General features: G+C 36.6%; 1 protein-coding gene across 1 annotated transcript in view; it reads right to left on the reverse strand.

Moving 5' to 3' along the window:
• CCDC178 (coiled-coil domain containing 178) overlaps window positions 1–21359 on the reverse strand; it is a 408302-nt gene that overhangs the window by 28487 nt on the left and 358456 nt on the right. Inside the window, exon 20 of the mRNA XM_025273247.3 lies at window positions 11767–11901. Coding sequence (XP_025129032.1) covers window positions 11767–11901 — 135 coding nt within the window. The remainder of the gene's footprint in view (window positions 1–11766; window positions 11902–21359) is intronic.

Below are 21359 nucleotides of genomic sequence, written 5' to 3' on the forward strand. Positions count from 1 at the left end.
TGTGTAAATTTTATTGGCTTTATGGTGGGTTTAATGGACACCTCCTCCAAGAGGGCTTATGCCATACCCATGTCTACTGCACTCAGAGCCCCTGCCCCTGCAGCAGTCCACTGCTGACCCGTACCTCTGCAGGAGACACTCAAACAGAATTCTGGCTCAGTCTCTGTGGGGTCTCTAGGTCCTGGTGTGCACAAGGTTTGTTTGAGCACTCTGAGCGTCTCTGGAAGGTATGGGGTTCATCCAAAAGTTACAAAAATTAAATGCTGGAGAGTATGTGCAGGAAAAGGAAGCCTCCTACACAGTTGGTGGGGTTGTAAGTTGGTGCAGTCACTATGAAGAACAATATGGAGGTTCCTTAAAAAACTAAAAATGTAGATGGCATATGATCCAGTGATCCCAGTCCTGGGTATATATCTGGAGAAAATATAATTCAAAAACATACATGCACCCCAATGTTCACAGCAGCACTATTTACAGTAGCCAAAACATGGAAGCAACTTAATTGTCCACTGACAGTTGAATGGATAGAGAAGATGTGGTACGTATGCACAATGGAATATCACTTGGCCATTACAAAGAATGCAATAATGCCATTTGTAGCAATATGGGTGGACCTAGAGATTATCATAATAAGTGAAGCATGTTAAAGATTGATATCATATGATATCACTTATATGTGGAATCTAAAAAAATGACACAAATGAACTTATTAACAAAAACAGCAGTAGACTCACAGACAAAGAAAAGAAACTTGTGCTTACCGAAGGGGAAAGAGCAGGGTGGGTTAAATTGAGAGCTTGGGATTAAAATATACATGCTACTCTATATAGAATAGTTAGCCACAAGGACCCACTGTATAGCACAGGCAACTATACTCAATATTATATAATAATCTATAATGGGAAAGAATCTAAAAAGGAATACATATATATATATATACACACATACATATGTATATATAACTGAATCACCTTGCTGTGTACCTGAAATTAACTCAACATTGTAAACCAACTATATTTCAATAAAAATTAGAAAAAAAAACAAAAAATATAAAAGTATACTTTGAATATAGAAAGAAAGCAAAAAAATCCACCCCAAAAGTAGGGGTATAGGAGAAGTCAATTCATAAGTTCTCTTTCACCTACAGTTTTCTAGCTTTGAATTGATTTCTGGCAACAGGCATTTATTTCTTAACTACAGTAAGCCTTGGATGAAGGTGGAATGCTGATTTTACATTTAACAGAAGATACTGGTTAAAATGTATTAATAGTTCATTATCTGAATGTTTTAATTTAGAATATTTATTAATTCTCTTTTTAGTTTATGTGTTTATGCATACTTTAATGATTGAGGCAAGAATCATTAAAGGATGTGAAGTCAACCAAGAATTTCTTTTGATACATTACATGTCTAGATGTGTTGTGTACCTATCTGTAGCAATATTTTCTCGAATTCCTGCGTTTGGAATGATGTCAGACATGGGGTTGCAAGTTCTGAAGGTGGAAAGACTAGAAAGTATAACTGTTTCTGTGATGAATTGATTTTGGCAAATTTTGGTATTAATTTGTTGCATTTTTGGAATCACCTTACAGCAGTATCAGGGACAAAAAAGAAGAAAGTGCGTTAAAGTTGTAAATTGCTGACTGTGTACAGAGCATGTTGCATACATCATCTCGTCCAGTTCTCACAGCCACCCTTGGGCATATGCTGTTTATACGTTTTTCACATCTCAGGTGATACCACCAAACCCGCAAACAACTCACCGACCCACCTACCCTAAAACAAACTCTGACATTCAAGCAATTAAGTCGATATTTCCAGTTCAACACGGAGAGAGAGATTCAACAAATAAAAATGGTTACCCTTTAAACTATTTTGAGCTATTATTTACACAAGTAATAAGTCAAAATGCAGTGCTAAAATGCACTGTTTCAGTACCTCTCCTGTCATTTCATATGCCCTTTACCTATTTTAATTTTTTGTTAGTACACAGTTTCACTATAACTTTAACCTGTTTACTGTCTTGTTTTCCCCATTAAAATGTAAGTTCATAAGGATAAGAAATTTTATCTGTTTTTGCTATTATTGTATCTTTGTTAATGAAAATATTTTTAGTTTTTGGTAGTCAAACTTAACAATATTTTTCTCAGTGCTTTTCTTCCATCATTTAAGAAGGCCTCTTTTTTTTTTTTTTTTTTTAGGAAATAACTTTTTGTTTTATATTAGAGCATAGGTGATTACCAGTGTTGTGTTAGTTCCAGGTGTACAGCAACGTGGTTCAGTTATACATAAACATGTATCTATTTTCAAATTCTTTTCTCATTTAGGTTGTTACATACTATTGAGCAAAGATCCTTGTGTACACAGTAGGCCCTTGTTGGTTATCCACTGAAACATAGCAGTGTGTACATGCCATATCCAAACTCCCTAACTAAGCCTTCCCCTCCATAACCATACATTTGTTCTCTAGAGAAGAAGGCCTTTGTTGCTTCAATACTACTCAGTAGCCTGTATTTTAAAAAAGATATACTATAAAATTTCTAATGCTTATTCTAAAATTTATATAAACATATATTTCATGTTTATATAATGCACTATTTTACTTTATCCCTCAAATATTTATCTATTTTACTTTATCCCTCAGGTATTTACTTTCATCCCTCAGATAGCTGAGAGGTGAATAATCCACCCTCATCTTATACAATTTGAAATCCTACTTTTATTACATTCTAAATTTCTAATAATCCTGGGGCATTCCTGGATGCTCTATTTCAGGGCATAGCCTCAGGCTTGCTGCCTGTTTTGTAAATGAAATTTTATTGGAACACAGTTCCATCTATTCATATACTATCTTCTAAGGCTTCTTTCCTACTACAAGGATTGAGTAATTGCAACAAAGACTGAATGTCCTGCAAAGCTTATAATATTTACTAACTGATCCTTGAAAGAAAAAGTTTACCAATTGCTCTTCTGTTTTATAGAGCTTTTGATCTACTTCTAAATCAATGTTATGCTGTTTAATTCAATTGATACAGCTTTTTAAAAATATACGTTGCTATCCAAAGACATAAATTCCTGACTTCAGCAATAATTGCTCTTTAAAAAAAAAAGTCAGAGCTATTTTTGTAGATTTTTATCTTCCAACGGCATTTAGAATCACTTTCTCAAGCTTCACTAAAAAATCTTGTCTTGATTTCGAGTATGACTGTACTGAATTTACAGATTTTTCAAATGTGAAATTTTCTTTTAAAATTGGCATTTTCCCAATATGTATAATATTCTTATCCATGAAAATAATACGTATTTAATTTTTTAGTTAGGTCTTTGCTTATATCTTTTCAGGATTGCTTAGATGCTTTCTCTAACAGGTTTAAGCAAACTTTTTGTTAGGGCTTCCCATGTGTATCAGTGGTGAGACTCCACCTGCTAATGTAGGGGACACCAGAGACGTGGATTCGATCCCTGGGTGGGGAAGATCTCTGGAGAAGGGAATGGCACCCCCCTCCAGTATTCTTGCCTGGGAAACTCCATACAGAGGAGCCTGGCGGGCTACAGTCCACAGGGTTGCAGAGATTCAGACATGACTGAGCTCACATTCTTGAGGTGCTTTGCCAGGTTTATTCTTAGGAACGCTAAACCTCAGGCTGCCATTTTAAAGAACTGTCTTACTAACTCTAATGCATTTCTGGTTGATTCTCTTAGATTTTCTAAGAGAAACACCATATTATCAGACCATAATGATAGTTTTGACCTTTTCCCACACAGTGTACCTCCTATTTTTCTTGACTTACTACTAACGCTTCAGAGCAGTGATGCACAATAATGATGATAGCCAGGAATCATTACTTTTTTCCTGAGTTAAATAAGATGCTTCCAGTAATGTATCGCTTAGTACATTTTACTACGAGAATTTTATTATAAATTCTTTTTGTGACTTTTATTAGAGTAAGTATATGTTGCCTTGATATTAAGTGTTTTCAGCATATATTTAGTAATAATATTTAAAAATATAAAATATATAATATATCTCTTTTAACATGTCGTTAAATTAAATTACAGTAACATAAGGATGAGATGGCTGGATGGCATCACCGACTCGATGGACATGAGTTTGAGTAAACTCCGGGAGTTGGTGATGGACAGGGAGGACTGGCGTGCTGCGATTCATGGGGTCACAAAGAGTCGGACATGACTGAGCGACTGAACTGAACTGAACTGAACATGAGGGCAGGAGGAGAAGGGGACGACAGAGGATGAGATGGTTGGATGGCATCACCGATTCAATAGACATGGGTTTGGGTGGACTCTGAGAGTTGGTGACGGACAGGGAGGCCTGGCGTGCTGTGCGGTTCATGGGGTCGCAAAGAGTCGGACACGATTGAGTGACTGAACTGAACTGAACTCATTTTCTAAAGTTGAATTTCTCTGTAGTTGAACCAAAACTTACAGGTTTTGTTATGTGAAACCGTCATTTTCTTTTAATTTTATAAAGTTCAAGGAAATGTGCTAGTATTGTCTATTGTGACTGCAAATCTTTTAAGTTTTCTCTGGCTTTCAGTCAGTTCTTACATTATATATTCTGAACTTATTTTGTCATGTGCATTATGTTCATTGTTGTGTGCCTTAATAAGTTATATTTATATTCTATCAATGTGAAACATCCATGTTTTAGTGTTCTAATTCTTTTTGCTTTTAAGTCTCTCTCTCTTTTTAAATTGTGTTTATGTGCTCAGTCCTCTCCAACTCTTTGTGACTCCATAGACAGTAGCATGCCAGGTTCCTCTGTCTATGGAATTTTTAGGCAAAGATACTGGAGTGGGTTGCCATTTCCTTCTCAAGGGGATCTTCCAAACCTAGGAAATGAACCCTTGTGTCTTATGTCTCTGGCATTGGTAGGCAGATTCTTTATCATTAGCACCACCTGGGAAGCTCCTATTTAAATTAGAACTTCATATTTTTTTTTCTAAGCTCTTCATTCCATTTCTATTCGTCTGAAGTACATAACTTCTAAATGAGATGGATTTTGCTTTTACGACCACTCTGTAAACCTGTTACTTTAAACTGTGTAATGAAATCATTTAACTATTATGGTTACTAATATGTTTGGGCTTATTTTGTTCATTATTATATTCTGTCTTCTTTCATGCATTTTGAATTATTCAACCTTTTACGACACTTTGTTTCTCTAGTAGTTTGTGAGGGACAAATCACAAATCTCATTTCTAGAACTTCTAGTAGATAGTCTTACTACTGGCAACTATATTTTAATATCTTCTACTCCTATCTAGAGTTAATCAGTAAAGATTAGCAATTTAATGTTATTCCTCAATCATATCTCTAAATGAATTTATTTTAAAAATCCAAATTTCTATAATTTCTTTTTCTTTAAAGAGATCACATAGCTTCAGAGATTTTCTTTTATATCACATTATTAAGTAATTTTAGATTTCTACCCTGTGGTTTTTTTTTTTTTCCTGACTTCTTTTCATTGGTACAGTTCTTTTTCAGAAACAGGAAATTGGGCTGTCCCTATATGTATTGTGTGTGTTTTTGTGTGTGCATTCATGAATGTGTGTATGTGAAATGATTAAACATCTTACTTTCGTGCCATCAAAATGTCTGGCAAAGCACCTCAAGAATGCTTCTTTTTATTAACTACACAACTGTAGGCACTAAGAGCTGAAAAAGAACCTGTGAGGTTATCACAGTCAGTCTTAATAAACTAGTGCATTTAATAATAAATTCACTCAGTAAAGATTTTTGAGTACTTACTATGTTTTGAGAATTATAGTCGGTGCCAGAATATGCTTTCCAACTGAGAAGGCTGACATTCTAGTGGGTAGAGATATGGACACACAAACAGATGTTGTGTAAGGGGGTCAGGAGAGTATTCCAGGAGGAGCCCTGGGAGGAGGTACTCTCTGGCTGCCTCTTAGAACATTTGCTTTCTCTCTACCACTGCAGGAACTTCTGCTTGAGTATCAGCAGCACATGTTTGGACAGCATCACTTGTTAGAAAAATGTATTCCTACTGGGCCCAAACCCATCTTCCAGACTCTGCCACCATTGGTCCAGATGTTGTCCTCTGGAGCTCTTCAACATATTCACGCATAGACCTTCATTTAGCGGTCATTTAGATGTTTGCCATGCTGAAGTCTTCTATACTTAATGCATTCTAAATTTTACTTCTTTCTCATCTCTCTTAAATTGGTATTGGCAGGTGGATTCTAGTGCCACCTGGGAAGCCCCCTTTTAAATGAGAACATCTTATTCTTTTTTTGAAGCTCTTCATTCTGTTTCTGTCTGTCTGAAGTACATATCTTCTAAATAAGATGGATTTTGCTTCTATGACCAATCTGTAAACATGTTAAACTGTGTAATTGATTCACTCTCAAGTGAATCAATATGACCTATAAACTAAACTTTCCAAACCTGTATAAAATATTGCAGAAGTACTCAACTTTTGAGAAAGAGCAATGAGAATTATTATATCCTGTAACTAAACGAAACACCTGTGCTTTATAGCCTAAGAGCACATCACCATTGGTGTAGCCAGATCACATTCTCTCACTTAAACGATGAGTCTACGATGAATCTTTTTTTCCAAATAAGTTACCAAAGAGATATAAAATATCACAGCATTGTTGTTGCTGCTTGGTCATTAAGTCGTGTCTGACTCTTTGTGACCCCAGGGAGTGTAGCACGCCAGGCTTGCTACAATATGTTAGTGTGATCACAGCATTAAATACATTAAAAGTAAAAAGAGAAAAATAATGATGTTAAAATGAAATCGCAGTACTTACTTTATATGGGCTTATATGTGATGTTAGGACTGTATACTGCATATGGTCGGAGTTAAGATGTCTTACTTGCTGGCTAGAGCTGAATTATGGCATTGGCCCTAAATTTGTAGTAGCTTGCTTTGGCTCATATTAAAATTGTGGTAAACTAAAATCCCTATATGCACATTGATATAAGTGGCTTCGATGTTAAATATGCAGATTCCTCATTCCAGATATAGTTCATTTTATCAGTTCCTGCTTGATCATGTAATTCAAAAGCTTATCAGCCCACCTGGGTTTCTGCCATCTGCAAGAGCTGCCAATTATGCATTTTGAAGGTCTTGCAAGGAACTGCTCCAAGCTCAAGGATGAAACAAAGTTGCCCTTTTCTGTTCAACAGGTATTTTGAATTACTATTCCTCAGTATCAGTTACACATACAATTTACTTTTCAGAAGGTTCATCAGATGATTTTCTTGTCAAATAGTTCACTAATGCTTATGGCATGATTACAATACTACTTTCAAAATATAAATTATTAGAGTGCCCAACATGGATATGCTACTAAATCATAAAAACAGAGAGCAATGGCATCTGGTCTGTTAAGCGATTTTTAGCCATGTTGAGTCAAACTGTAGAGACTGACTCACTCTGCAAATATATCCAATCACTCTACCATGTGTTTCTTTTACTTTTATTTTCTAGTTAATTTTTATTGAAGTACAGTTGATTTACAATGTCATGTCTTTCTTTTTAAAAACTGGATATAGTAAGTGAAAAAGGCTTTCTAGGTGGCTCAGTGGTAAAGAATCCACCTGTCAATGCAGGAGATATGCGTTCAATCCCTGGGTTGGGAAGATCCCCTGGAGTAGGAAATGTCAACCAACTCTGGTATTCTTGCCTGGATAAGCCCACGGATAGAGAAGCCTGGTGGGCTGCAGTCCTTGGGGTCTCACAGTCAGACACGACTCAGCAACTGAGCGCACCTAATAGGTGAAAACAAGATGGGCATGGAATACTTTCAGTCCCCTTGGTGGCCTTGCTACCATACACCCTAAAAAATGGAACAAGAATTGAGCTAATTTCACTGATGGTGCAAAGCCCCAAGGGAATTTAGAAGCCTCTAGGAAGGAGGGCTTACCAACAGGTAGGAAGCATTAGCTGCTGAATATATCACTGTGTTATGGTGGTGTGCACAGAGTACAGTAGGAGATCAATGAAGGTCTAAATTAATTCATCTGGAAGAGGAAGGAGGGGGAAGAACTCGGGAAGGATTTTGCAAAGGAGATGTTTGATTTGAATCAGGTGTTTTTTAACAGGAACAGTAAGAAAGAGTATTACAGAAAAAGGAGTAGAAGAAGGAATAAATAGAAGGTGTCCTGATTAGTAGGAATTTTGGAGTGGCTAAAATTGACTGAAGGAACTTGTGTGGAGATGGAGGAAGCTGGGAAGGTTAGCAGGAGCTGAGGACTGTGTACCGTGTTGAGGAGTTTGGACTTGAATTTTCCAGAGGACTGCACATGTTTCTATAGGTTTATGGCAAGATCATGGAAATGACATTTTCAAATTTTGATTAAAAGCCAAACTTGAGATTTTCTAAATGAAAGGTATCTCAGGTAGATAAGAAGAGAATCCACTATGTTATGCTCCTCAAGTTCCCCACATACAACCCAGTCTTGCTGCTGTATCCCTAGGTATTGAGTAATTGAGTTTTCCTCCTGACATGGTCCTATCATTTCTGTCCTTTCACTTCAGCTGGGATGTAACAGGCATAAAGATAAGTAATTTAAAATCAAGTTTGGTAAAGAAACTATTGGTGAATGTCTAATGCAAATTAGAATAAGGACTATTGAAGATTATGGATTTAGAATTCATTTTACCCATATTCAAATAATTTCTATTGACATTATCGGAGAAGGCAATGGCACCCCATTCCAGTACTCTTGCCTGGAAAAAATCCCATGGACGGAGAATCCGTGGGCTGCAGTCCATGGGTTGCTAGGAGTCAGACACGACTGAGCGACTTCACTTTCACTTTTTACTTTCATGCATTGGAGAAGGAAATGGCAACCCACTCCAGTGTTCTTGCCTGGAGAATCCCAGGGACGGGGGAGCCTGCTGCGCTGCCGTCTCTGGGATCGCACAGAGTCGGACACGACTGAAGCGACTTAGCAGCAGCAGCAGCATTGACATTATCAATATTTCAAAATATACCATAATGCAAATTTATCACTGGTAAGACTTTTGAGAATGTTTACATTTGGGCAGAAATACACGATTTTTAAAAGACAATAATTAGAACATGCAGATCACCTTTGAATGTTTAAAAGAATGTTTATACTCAAATTCGCATATGAATTTCTATTAAACCTACACATTTTAAGCACAACCTAGATGTCCATCAGCAGATGAATGGATAAGAAAGCTATGGTACATATACACAATGGAGTATTATTCAGCCATTAAAAAGAATACATTTGAATCAGTTCTAATGAGGTGGATGAAACTGGAGCCTATTATACTGAGTGAAGTAAGCCAGAAAGAAAAACACCAATGCAGTATACTAACGCATATATACGGAATTTAGAAAGATGGTAACAATAACCCTGTATACGAGACAGCAAAAGAGACACTGATATATAGAACAGTCTTATGGATTCTGTGGGAGAGGGAGAGGGTGGGAAGATTTGGGAGAATGGCATTGAAACATGTAAAATATCATGTATGAAATGAGTTGCCAGTCCAGGTTCGATGCACGATACTGGATGCTTGGGGCTAGTGCACTGGGACGACCCAGAGGGATGGTGTGGGGAGGGAGGAGGGAGGAAGGTTCAGGATGGGGAACACATGTATACCTGTGGTGGATTCATTTTGATATTTGGCAAAACTAATACAGTTATGTAAAGTTTAAAAATAAAATAAAATTAAAAAAAAAAAAGCACTGCCTTTCCAAAAATTTAAATTTCTCCAATTATTTAAAATCTTTGTTGTAATCTATTATCAATAGAACTCTTATATAAAGTATATAAATAAAGCATATATATAAAGTACATATATTTGTTAAAGTACATATATTCTTTTTATGGACTTCCCTGGTGGAGGTCAGTCCAGGGTGTTCTTTGGAAGGACTGATGCTAAAGCTGAAACTCCAATGATTTGGTCACCTCATGCAAAGAGTTGGCTTATTGGAAAAGACTCTGATGCTGGGAGGGATTGGGGGCAGGAGGAGAAGGGGACGATAGAGGATGAGATGGCTGGATGGCATCACTGACTCCATGGAAGTGAGTTTGAGTGAATTCTGGGAGTTGGTGATGGACAGGGAGGCCTGGTGTGCTGCGATTCATGGGGTCACGAAGAGTCAGACATGACTGAGCGACTGAACTGAACTGAACTGGTGGCTCAGAAGGTAAAGAACTTGCCTGCAGCGCAGGAGATCTGGGTTTGAACCATGGGTTGGGAAGATCTCCTGGCAAAGGGAATGGCTACCCACTCCAGTATTTTTTCCTGGGAAATACTATGAACTGAGGAGCCTGGTGGGCTACAATCCATGGGTTGCAAAGATTTAGACAGACTGAGCAACTGACACTTTTTCAAGTTTCATACTTTATATATGGGGTTGCTGCTGCTGCTGCTGCTAAGTCACTTCAGTCATGGCCGACTCTGTGCAGAGCCCACCAGGCTCCTCTGTCCCTGGGATTCTCCAGGCAAGAATACTGGAGTGGGTTGCCATTTCCTTCTCCATTATATACGGGGTATTTGTCTATATATCTATCTATATACTACTCAGAAGGAAACAGCAAAAATAGCCACAAGTAAAAATGAAATTTTGAAATAGCTTTGCAAGAGCTTTGCAACACCCACTTGCTTAATTGCATTAAAAGCATCATGAAATGCACACATAATTAAGATATTTAGAAAAGAATTTTGTTTGGTCAGTTTCAGCATACATTGTTAATACCTTAAGTTAATAAAATCTATGGTTTTTTATGATGTTACTTTTTAGTAGAAGAGGTTCTTTTTATTCTTGATAGAACTGGTGGTGGATGTTTTCTTTTGGGAGATTGTTTTATACACATATTATAACATTTCAAATAGCAAAATATTCATTTGATAAAAATGTGAGTAGTTTTCAAATAATAGTCTTCAAACAGTTAATATGGGCTTCCAAAAGAGATCAGAGTCTTAAAATAAGGACAACTGATCCTCTAGATGTTTCTACAGAGACAAAGAGTAAAATTTCACATGTATCTGGAACCACAGTTATTAATACATTCTCCTCCCCAATTGCTTATTTTTCAAATAAAGTCATCTCCAAATCGGCTTAGGAGGATGAGCCTCTTGCAAAAATAGAAGGGGAAAGAAAACAGTTAGCTAGCATGAGGATGGGTACGTGGACGTGATGTTTACAAGTGACTTTAAATGCAGAAACTATACAGAGAAAGAAAGATTTCTCCTGTGAGGCATTCTCCATCTTTTGGAAATTTAATATAAAAGCAAAGAACCACAGTAGAAGTGTTACCAAGGCAAGCTACACTTGTCCTTCAACAGCTAGCAAGAGGAGGATGAGCCTCTTGCAAAAATAGAAGGGGAAAGAAAACAGTTAAATAGAATAATCACAAGTCTCATTTTCAAAGTAGATTTCACACAAAAGCAACATAAGGCAACTGTTGACAGTGTCTTTTAAACAGCGGAACAGTGTCTGCAAAGCCTGAAGATTGGAAAATCTATACGTATATCAAATGTATGTATAAAAATCCATCCTGAGGTCTGTGAGAGAGAAGTTCAATTTCCCTTTTCTCCCAAAGTATGCATGGTGTATATGCTAACTTACTGAATTCATCCTTCATGCAATTCCAGTTTATTAAAGAGGTTAAAAATTTATAAAACTCTGATGGGATATGGTTTTAATGCTTCATCACACTACCCATCATTTGCTTTTCAATCTAGATCAGAATGATCTTTCCCACTTCCCTGCAGTCACCTACCTGCACAACTAATATTTTCTGAATACTCTCTTGAGAGTCTGTCTGGAACTTGGCCAGCCTCATCCGGCTGTAGAAGACCACCAGCTCGAAGTGCTTCTGCCACAACTTGTGTATCCTCCTTTGCAGCTGACAGAACTACAGGGGAGAGGGAGGGGGGCAAAAACACAAGTCAGAGCGGGAGTGGAAATTAATGGCAGTGTTCAAGAAGAATGATGGAGGGATATATAGAAAGCAGTCAATAGCCCATTCCGCACTGTATGGGCCTGACAGGAATTTCACAGTCTCTTGATTTTTCAGCCCACTCATGTGCATTCATCAGAAACCAGTCACATCTGGCCGCCAGGATGGGGGGTTAATTTTCTCTAAATGCCTCAGCAGTTTTGTTCTAGCTGAAGCAAACTCTGTGACTGCAAAGCTGATGAGTAAAATATTTCTACTTCACCCAGTTTAACTCAAAACCGATAGCCTCGGGACATATTGAACCTTTCTTTAAAAATAATCTTTTGCAGCTTCTTTGAATGGCACATCAGGTCAGGCCAAAGTTTAAAAATGCAACTTGAAGACTTTGATGGACACCGTCGACTTCTTTTTTTCTCCTCATAAAGCCTTACAATGGCTTGGCAATGTGTGCTTTAGAGCATGACAAAACTAAAGAGAATTAACTTAGCCATCAACTGCTAGGGAGAACAATAACAGGGAAGAAATTTCCAGCTAGAATTCCCTATTAATCTACCTCCCTCTGACTATGTGACATAGGAACATCTCACTGCACTCAAATACAGTGGACGTGATGTTTACAAGTGACTTTAAATGCAGAAACTATACAGAGAAAGAAAGATTTCTCCTGTGAGGCATTCTCCATCTTTTGGAAATTTAATATAAAAGCAAAAAACCACAGTAGAAGTGTTACCAAGGCAAGCTACACTTGTCCTTCAACAGCTAGCATAGCTGTACCATACAGAATTGCTATAATTATTTTCAAAAAAATAAGCTTCATAAAAATTAACCCCAAAAAACATATTAAAAATATTACTCATAAGTTTCTATAACTGAAAATGCTTTTATTTTTTGGTAATATGAATATCTGTTTATATTGCTTTCTTTTTAGATGTGTTTTCCAGAACAAAGAAATAAATACCAAAATTTTCATATCAAATATTTCTTCATAAAAGAATTAAAACATCACATAAAATGGTCATTTTATGTTCTATTTATTATTCTGGGTACTGGTTACATTTAAGGGAGGCTAGCAAAACTTCATCAAGCAGTGCCCCTGTAACTTGTGGAGCTTCCTATGTGCATATTTCAATAAAACAGTTTACTTAAAAATCACCATCTTTAAAGTAGCTACATGCTGCTACCTGTGAATTCTTTATCTTTATGATCTTCATTATGCATTGAAAAAAGCCACACATAGGTATCTAGGTAAATCCACAGAAAACAAAGTCTCTATTCTTGGTTAATTGATTCATTTAGGATGAAAAAGTAACCTTGCCTCTAAAGCTATTTTATCTTGGTAAAGGCTGAAATACACTACTTGAGATTAGTTTCTGGGCATTTCAGATAATTTAAGCTATTGAACTAAATGGTAAATCACTTTTTGAAGAGGAAAATCTGTCAATATTAATTTTTCTGTAATATTTCAATATTTATTTAAATAAATACTTCAAGAAGTATTTATTTGCCTTCAGAAGTATTTATTTGCCAAAGTATTTATTTGCCTTCAGAAGGCAAATAAAAGGAAGATGAATTCTAGAAGATTTCCTAAAAGTGAAGGTAAGTTTTTTTTCACAAGTGGACATTCTTCAATGTGTGGAAGATTTTCCAAGTGGGAGCTTATCAACCATCGTGAACTGGATGACCATGCTTCCCACACCCACATCTTAATGAGGAGAAGCTGCTGTATATAGTAAGTCAACTGTATTCACTCTTCTGTGCTCTAGCTTAAGGTAGCCACAAAGGTCTTAAATTATTACTTTAAGTAGTAACTGAAGCTACTTAAGTAGAGATGTTCTTTAAGTATCAAATAAGAAAAAGCAATATCTCAAAAATCTATAGCTAATAAGCCTCTACAAAAAGATAAACCAGGAAGAGAATAACTGAAGGCATTCTTAAAGAAGAATCAGAATCCAATAAAGGTCACATATATATGCATACATATGCACATTAAAGACAATATAATGATCAACTGTATCTATATAAATGTATCTATCTATATATATCTATATAAACTATCTATCTATATATATATCTATATAAACATATCTATCTATCTATATATATCTATATAAACATATCTATCTATCTATAGAAACATATATATATATGGAAAAATATTTAAGACCTGGGAAGGACAGTTGATTAAGAATTGGTCATGATGACACCCTTTTAGGAAAGTGGTTATGATAAAAGCCCAGTTGTAAGATGTCAGCCAACAGTGATCACTCAATAAATACTTACTGATACTAACTCAATAGAGTGAGATGGTAAAATTTTAGTGTCAAAAGTGAAGAAGTGAATAAGATGTTCAGGAACTTACAAAATAATGGAAGAAGAGAAAAAAATAAACCAAGTAAATGCAAGACTCACAAAAATACATAAAGGAAAAATTAAAGAAAGAGAGCTTGGGCTCCAAAATCATTGTGGAGAATGACTGCAGCCATGAAATTAAGAGACACTTACTCCTTGGAAGAAAAGCTATGACAAACCTAGACAGAGTATTGAAAAGATGAGACATTACTTTGCCTAAAAAAGGTCCATATAGTGAAAGCTATGGCTTTTCCTGTAGTCATGTATGGATGTGAGAGTTGGACCACAAAGAAGGCTGAGTGCCACAGAATTGATGCTTTTAACTGTGGTGTTGGAGAACACTCTTGAGAGTCCCTTGGACAGCAAGGGACTCAAACCAGCCAATCCTAAAGGAAATCAGCCCTGAATATTCATTGGAAGGACTGATGCTGAAGCTCCCAATGTTTTGGCCACCTAATGCGAAGAGACGACTCATTGGAAAGGACCCTAATGCTGGGAAAGATTGAATTGGGAGGAGAAGGGGATGACAAAGGATGAGATGGTTGGATGGCATCACTGACTCAGTGGACACGAGGTTGAGCAAACTCCAAGAAATACTGGAGGACAGGGAAGCCTGGTGTGCTGCAGTCCATGGGGTTACAAAGAGTCAGACATGACTGAGCGACTGAACAACAAAAGAAAGAGAGAGAGAGTTAAGCTGTGAGTGGAAAAGTCCTTTAAGTGGATGCAAAATTCAGGTGGGACCAAAGTAACTGAAATGGTTTTTGATCTCATCAACTTCAATTAACCCAGTGTTTTTGGAATGAAACATGCCGATGATTACATTACCGAAGCATAATCATTTCCTGAAATGATGATATGCCTGCCCTCTCATTCAGATTTTAGGGAAGGTGAGGTGGGATGAGGAAGTAAGTGATAGAAGAAACAATAAAGGACAGAGAGGGACACAAACCCACTGGGTGGGAGGTTAGCAAGGGCACTTGCTGTGTACTCAGAAGAAAGAATGGAAAGCCACTTCCAGATGGACTGGCCTACTGATAAGCCCCAAGCAAGGATTTCAAGAATTTTGGAAGAGAATGGAATATTCTTATAAAAGTCTAAGGAGGAGTAATATTAGTGCAGGAAGAGGCATTTTGGGACAAGAACCTCAACTTCGTTGCCCTTGATTTTGTATACGAAAAGAGGAAGTGAGGGATCAACAATGTCAGGAAAGCAGAATCAGGAAACAGCTGTTATGTACTTTGAACCATTTTAAATGGCAAAGAGGAAGAAAGAGTTTTCTGACAACGGTTTCTGAGCAGTTCAAATGTGTAGCACATTTAGTAGTCTGCCTCTAATACCTGCTTTGTGAACTCTTTGCTGAAGGAAACTCAAAGTTGGAATTCACTGATACTTCTTTTGAGATAATGATCACTATGTATGTACCTATTTATGGGGAGGAAAACAAGTCAATGTCCATTTTGACATGACATATGGAGATAGAGCTGGTGATTTTGTGTCAATGTGAGCACTGTGTATAATGTACCCTTGTGAGTACTGCATGCAATGTACAATACTCATTTACACATTTGGTAAAATATATCTTCTGATTAAATGTAGGTTCTTGACATTTATTTACACTTTAAAGCTAGATACTCATTGACAGTAAAACAGAATAAATTAATATTGTCTTTTATAAGAACGGGGCTTCCCTGATAGCTCACTTGGTAAAGAATCTGCCTGCAATGCAGGAGACTCCAGTTCGATGCCTCCAGTATTCTGGGCTTCCTGGTTTGAGTCTTATAAGAATGAGAGATTCTTCATTTTCTTGTTTTAATACACTAAATTATATGAATTTTTAAAATCTCTGTTACTTTGTCTGCCTACATAAATTCATGATAGCTGCTGACTCCTATATATCACATAAACCTGGCTTTAGTATTAAATGCTATATTGCATAGATCATACCACACAAATCCTCTAAATGGGTTTAGTGAAGTTGCTCAGTCATGTCCGACTCTTTGTGACCCCATGGACTGTATAGCCTACCAGGCTCCTCCATCCATGGGATTTTCCAGGCAAGAGTGCTGGAGTGGATTGCCATTTCCTTCTCCAGGAGATCTTCCCGACCCAGGAATCGAACTCAGGTCTCCCGCATTCCAGGCAGACTCTTTACCGTCTGAGCCACCAGGGGGTCATGTGCTAAACGGGTTTACATGTGTGTAAAAATACAATATGCTAAGAATAAAGTAACACTATTTGATATTCCAATTACAGGTTTCAAAAAACAAAACAAAACAAAACAAAAAAACATTAGGACTAGCCATAATCAAATCAGTACCAAAATATCATCTTATACCATTCTTGTGTTCTTAGCATAGAACCTGTGGCGGATTCATTTAGATATTTGGCAAAACTAATACAATTATGTAAAGTTTAAAAATAAAATAAAATTAAAAACAAAAAAACAAAAAAACCCCCCAAAATTTCAGAGCACCACCTTTTCAGTTATTTTCTAGGGCTAGTTTTTGTTGATTAGTTGCTAAGTCATATTCAACTCTTTTGTGCTCCCATGAACTGTATCCTGCCAGGCTCCTCTGTCCATGGCATTTCTCAGGCAAGAATGCTGCAGTGGGTCAGTGGGTTGCCTTTTCCTTCTCCAGGGCTAGAGTGGAGCATAAAATGGTCTGGTTTACATTATGGTTGACACAAGAATAAAGTAAAGCCTTGCTTTGCCTAGCTCAAAGGGGACAACTGGGATACATTGTAAAAGAGAGTGAAATAGTGTTGAAGGATCTGTTATTTACTGTCAAGGGAAAAAAAAGTATTCATAAGTGTGATTTTTAAAATAGGCTCTCAAATTATTTGATAGTTCTTCCCTTTAAGAAATTAAGCCGAATTCTCTTCCTTTTGAGTGTGGGCTGGACTTAGTGACTCTCTTGTACTGAATAGAATATGGTAGAAGATAGAATGCTACTTCCAACACATATGCGCACACACACACACACACACACACAGAGCTGTGACTTCTGCCCTGGGTTTTCTCTCTCATTCTCTCAGATCATTTGATCTGGGGGGAGCCAGCTCCCATGTTGTGTGAGCAGCTCTGTGGAAAGACTCACATGGTGAGGAAATGAACAACAGCCCTGTGAGTGATAATGGAAGCAGATTCTCTAGCCTGTTCAGATGACTGCCACTCCAACCAATAACTCGATTGCAATCTTGTGGGAGACCTTGAGCCAAAACCACCCAGCTAAGCACCTCTTCATTCTTGACCCTCAGAAACTTTGTGAGAAAGTGAAGCTATGTTGGTTTAAGCTGTTACGTTTTGGCCCAATTTCTTATGCAAAAGTAGTTAACAATGGGTTCTTAATTCTTCTCTCTTCTTTGCCGAGCAAGGAAATAATTTACCATCTGTATTTTCTGAATGCAAAGTAAAATTGTTGTCCTAATTTGTTGCTTGGTTTAAGACTGAAGTTGATTTATTAGTAATAAGAGGATGATTAATAAATACTTATCGATTGATGGAATGGTTTGTACCATCTAGGAGCTCATTATTTTAATTGAAGACAGTACAGAGGAACTGTGATTTAATAATCCCAGAAATTTAAAAATGATTATCAACAATATTTTCATGTAATACATCAATATATTAAAAGAAAAGAATCATTCCCAAAAGAACTTGATATGAATTAACACTGAACAAAAACAATCAACAATGAAAACATTATTGTGGCAAAATAGGAAGGAACAGAGACAATTTCTTTAACCTGTTAAAGGGTATAAACCAAAGCCTTCCAACAAACAGTTTACTAAATAGAGATACTTTAGAAACAGTCCCAAGAATGCCAAAGAAAAATAAGTAAGGATATCAGGAATCAATACCTTTAAAATGTCATTGGCCAAAGCAATAATGAAAAAGGATAGGTATAAGAGGAAGAATATCTATTCAAGAAACTCTATAAATCAGTAATAGGAGGTAATGAGAGTTTAGGGACATTTTTTTCCTACAAGAGTAGCATTGAAAAAGATCAGTAGCATTAAAAAAATTAGTTATAACCAAATCTGAATTGTAATTTAAAAATTCCGTTCATAATCACAATGTAAAATGCAAGATGGTGGTGGTGGTGTTGCTGGTTTGTGCTGTGCTCAGTTGCGTCAGTCGTGTCCGACTCTTTGCGACCCCATGGACTGTAGCCTGCCAGGCTCCTCTGTCCATGGGATTTCCCAGGCAAGAACACTGGAGTGGTTGCCATTTCTTTCTCCAAAGTGTAAGATACCTAGGTTTTAATCTATTAAAGAATATGTAGAAGTTTATAAAGTAAATTTAAAAACATTTTTGAAAAATATAAAATAAGGATTGAATAAATGGAGATAAAACATGTCCACATATGTGAGGAGAGGATCATGGGCATATCAATTTTTCACAAGTTGTCTATAATCTCATCAGGGTTCGTGGGACTTGACCTGAAGTTCGTATGGATGAACAAAGGACTGGGAACACCAAAGGTGACTGTGAAATAGAATAAGCTCAAATAATTTTCCATGCAGCATATAAAACTTGTCTTAAAGCTGTACTAAGAGCAGTATCAGCACTGGAATGGATAAAAAACAGCTAATCAAAAAAAAAAAAAAAAAGAGCTGAACAACAGAAATATTCATATAAAATACAGAAATTCAAAATATGATAAAGATAGCATTTAAGTCAGTGGAGAAAGGATGGCACAATTGATTTTCCCTGTACAAAGATACAACACAAAATTAGATCCTTAACTCTTGATATACACTAAAACAAAAGTGAGACAGATTAAAATGAGAAAAGCTAAACTTTAAGATTTTTGTATGGCAATATGACAGGCTAATTTTATGATTTTTAAGAGGGGAATGATTTTTTTAAACTAAATATTAAAATAATAAATTCTAATGGAAAAAATGACAAATTTAATTACATTCAAATTTTTTAAAAACTTAAAATTTAGAGTAAAAACAAGCCACAGGCTTAGAGATGATATTAATAACACACAGCTGATAAGGATTAATTTCTTTAACAAAGAAAGAACCCTTAGAAATCAATCTACCAGAAAAATGAGCAAATAATACAAAAAGGCAACTCACAGAAAAGGAGAGTTATTTGGCCAATAAACATTTGAAAACATATTCAAGCTCCAGCAGAGTCAAACATACTTCACACTCATAAAGTTGGCAATTACTTAAAAAAAAAAAAACAACTGTCCACATCAATCATTGGTAAAGATGTAGGAAAACCTGAAAGTTCATATATTGTTCAAATTTGTTCATAATTTGATACAAAGACTTTATTCATTTTTTGATGCAGACAATTTTTAAAGTCGTCATTGGATTTGTTTCAATACTATTGGTTTTATGGCCAAGAGGCCTGTGGGATCTTAGCTCCCCAATCAGGGATCAAACCCACACCCCCTGAGCTGGAAGGTGAAGTCTTAATCATTGGACTGCAAAGGAAGTCCCTTATACAAAGACTTTAAAGAGCAATTTGCCATTATCTATTGAAGTTACAGGCATATTTTCCCTTTGATCCAGAAATTGTATTTAAATCTACAAATTCTGTAAAATTTAAAAATAAAATAAAATTAAAAAAAATTAAAAAAAAAAATCTACAAATTCTAGACTAGTGATTCTCAAGACCAGAAGGATTAGTATCACCCCAGAGCTTGTTAGGAAACAGGCATTCAGACTCACTGAATTAGAACTCTGAAACATAGCAACCTGTGTCTTAACCAGACCTACAAGTGATGTAACACATGCTGAAGTCTGAGAGATAATGCTTTTGAAACGGTCACGATATATTATCAAGGAAACAAAATAAAGCTCATGTATAGCATAACTTGCAATAATGAAAATTTGGACATCTGTCTACTCTTGAGGAATGAAAAAAAAAAAAAAAAATACACTGTGGTGAGTTCATACCCTAAATCCTAGCATTTAAAATAAATACCCTAAAATTGCAAGTGACATACATAGTATAACATTGATATAAATAAAAAAGAAAACTAGGACTTCTCTGGTGGCACAGTGGATAAGAATACATCTGCCAATGCAGGGGGCATGGGTTCGATTGCTGGTCCTGGAAGATTCCGACATGCTGCAGAGCAGCTAAGCCCTTGCACAACTATTGAGCCTGTGCTCTAGAGCCCAGGAACCACAGCTACTAAGCCCACAAGCTGCAACCACCGAAGCCCGTGTGCCCTAGAGCCTGAGCTCTGCAAAAAGAGAAGCCGTTGCTATGAGAAGCCCACGAACCGTCACTAGTGAGGAGCCCCCAGTTGCCGTAACTAGAGAATGCCCGTGCAAAGCAATGAAGACCCAGCACAGCCAAAAAGAAAGAAAGAAAACTAATAGTTATTTTAAAGTAACTACTACATAAACGTAGAATTGAAATCACAGATGAAATGGTAAACACTAAAAAAAGGCTAGTAGTTAACTCAGAAAGGAGGAAGTGAAGTGAAAGTCACTCAGTCACATCTGACTCTTTGCAACCCTGCGGACTGAAGCCCACCAGGTTCCTCTGCCCATGGGATTCTCAGGTAAGAATACTGGAGTGTGTAGCCATTCCCTTCTCCAGTGGATTTTCCTGACCTACAGCTCAAACCTGTGTTTCCTACATTATAGGCAGATTCTTTATGGTCTCAGCCACCAGGAAAATTAATTACTATGTAAACATAGTATTAAAAACACAGATGAAATGATGAACACTAAGAAGAGGCTAGCAATTAACTCTGAGAAAATAAGGAAACAATAGTATAAGGAGTAGGCAAATACAGGGTTTGGTGTACAATTGTCTATACTGGTTTTATCATCCAAAGCAAGTATGTCAAATATCAAGATTTACAAAACTGGTAAAGCTACACAATGTTCTATTATTACAATTTATTTATTCACTTATAGCTTACATGTAACTTTAAATTACTGTATGTTTGGTTGTTTCTTAAAAAAAAAAAAAATGCCCATCGGCTAAGTTGACATCTCTGTAAGAAGGGTATCCTCTATACATTGTGATGTGGGATTACTTTTGGAGAATCTATTGAGATTCAGAAGCTGAACAAGTG

The sequence above is a fragment of the Bubalus bubalis genome, chromosome 22 (assembly GCF_019923935.1).
Source record: "Bubalus bubalis isolate 160015118507 breed Murrah chromosome 22, NDDB_SH_1, whole genome shotgun sequence".
NCBI classification, from domain to species: Eukaryota; Metazoa; Chordata; class Mammalia; order Artiodactyla; family Bovidae; genus Bubalus; species Bubalus bubalis.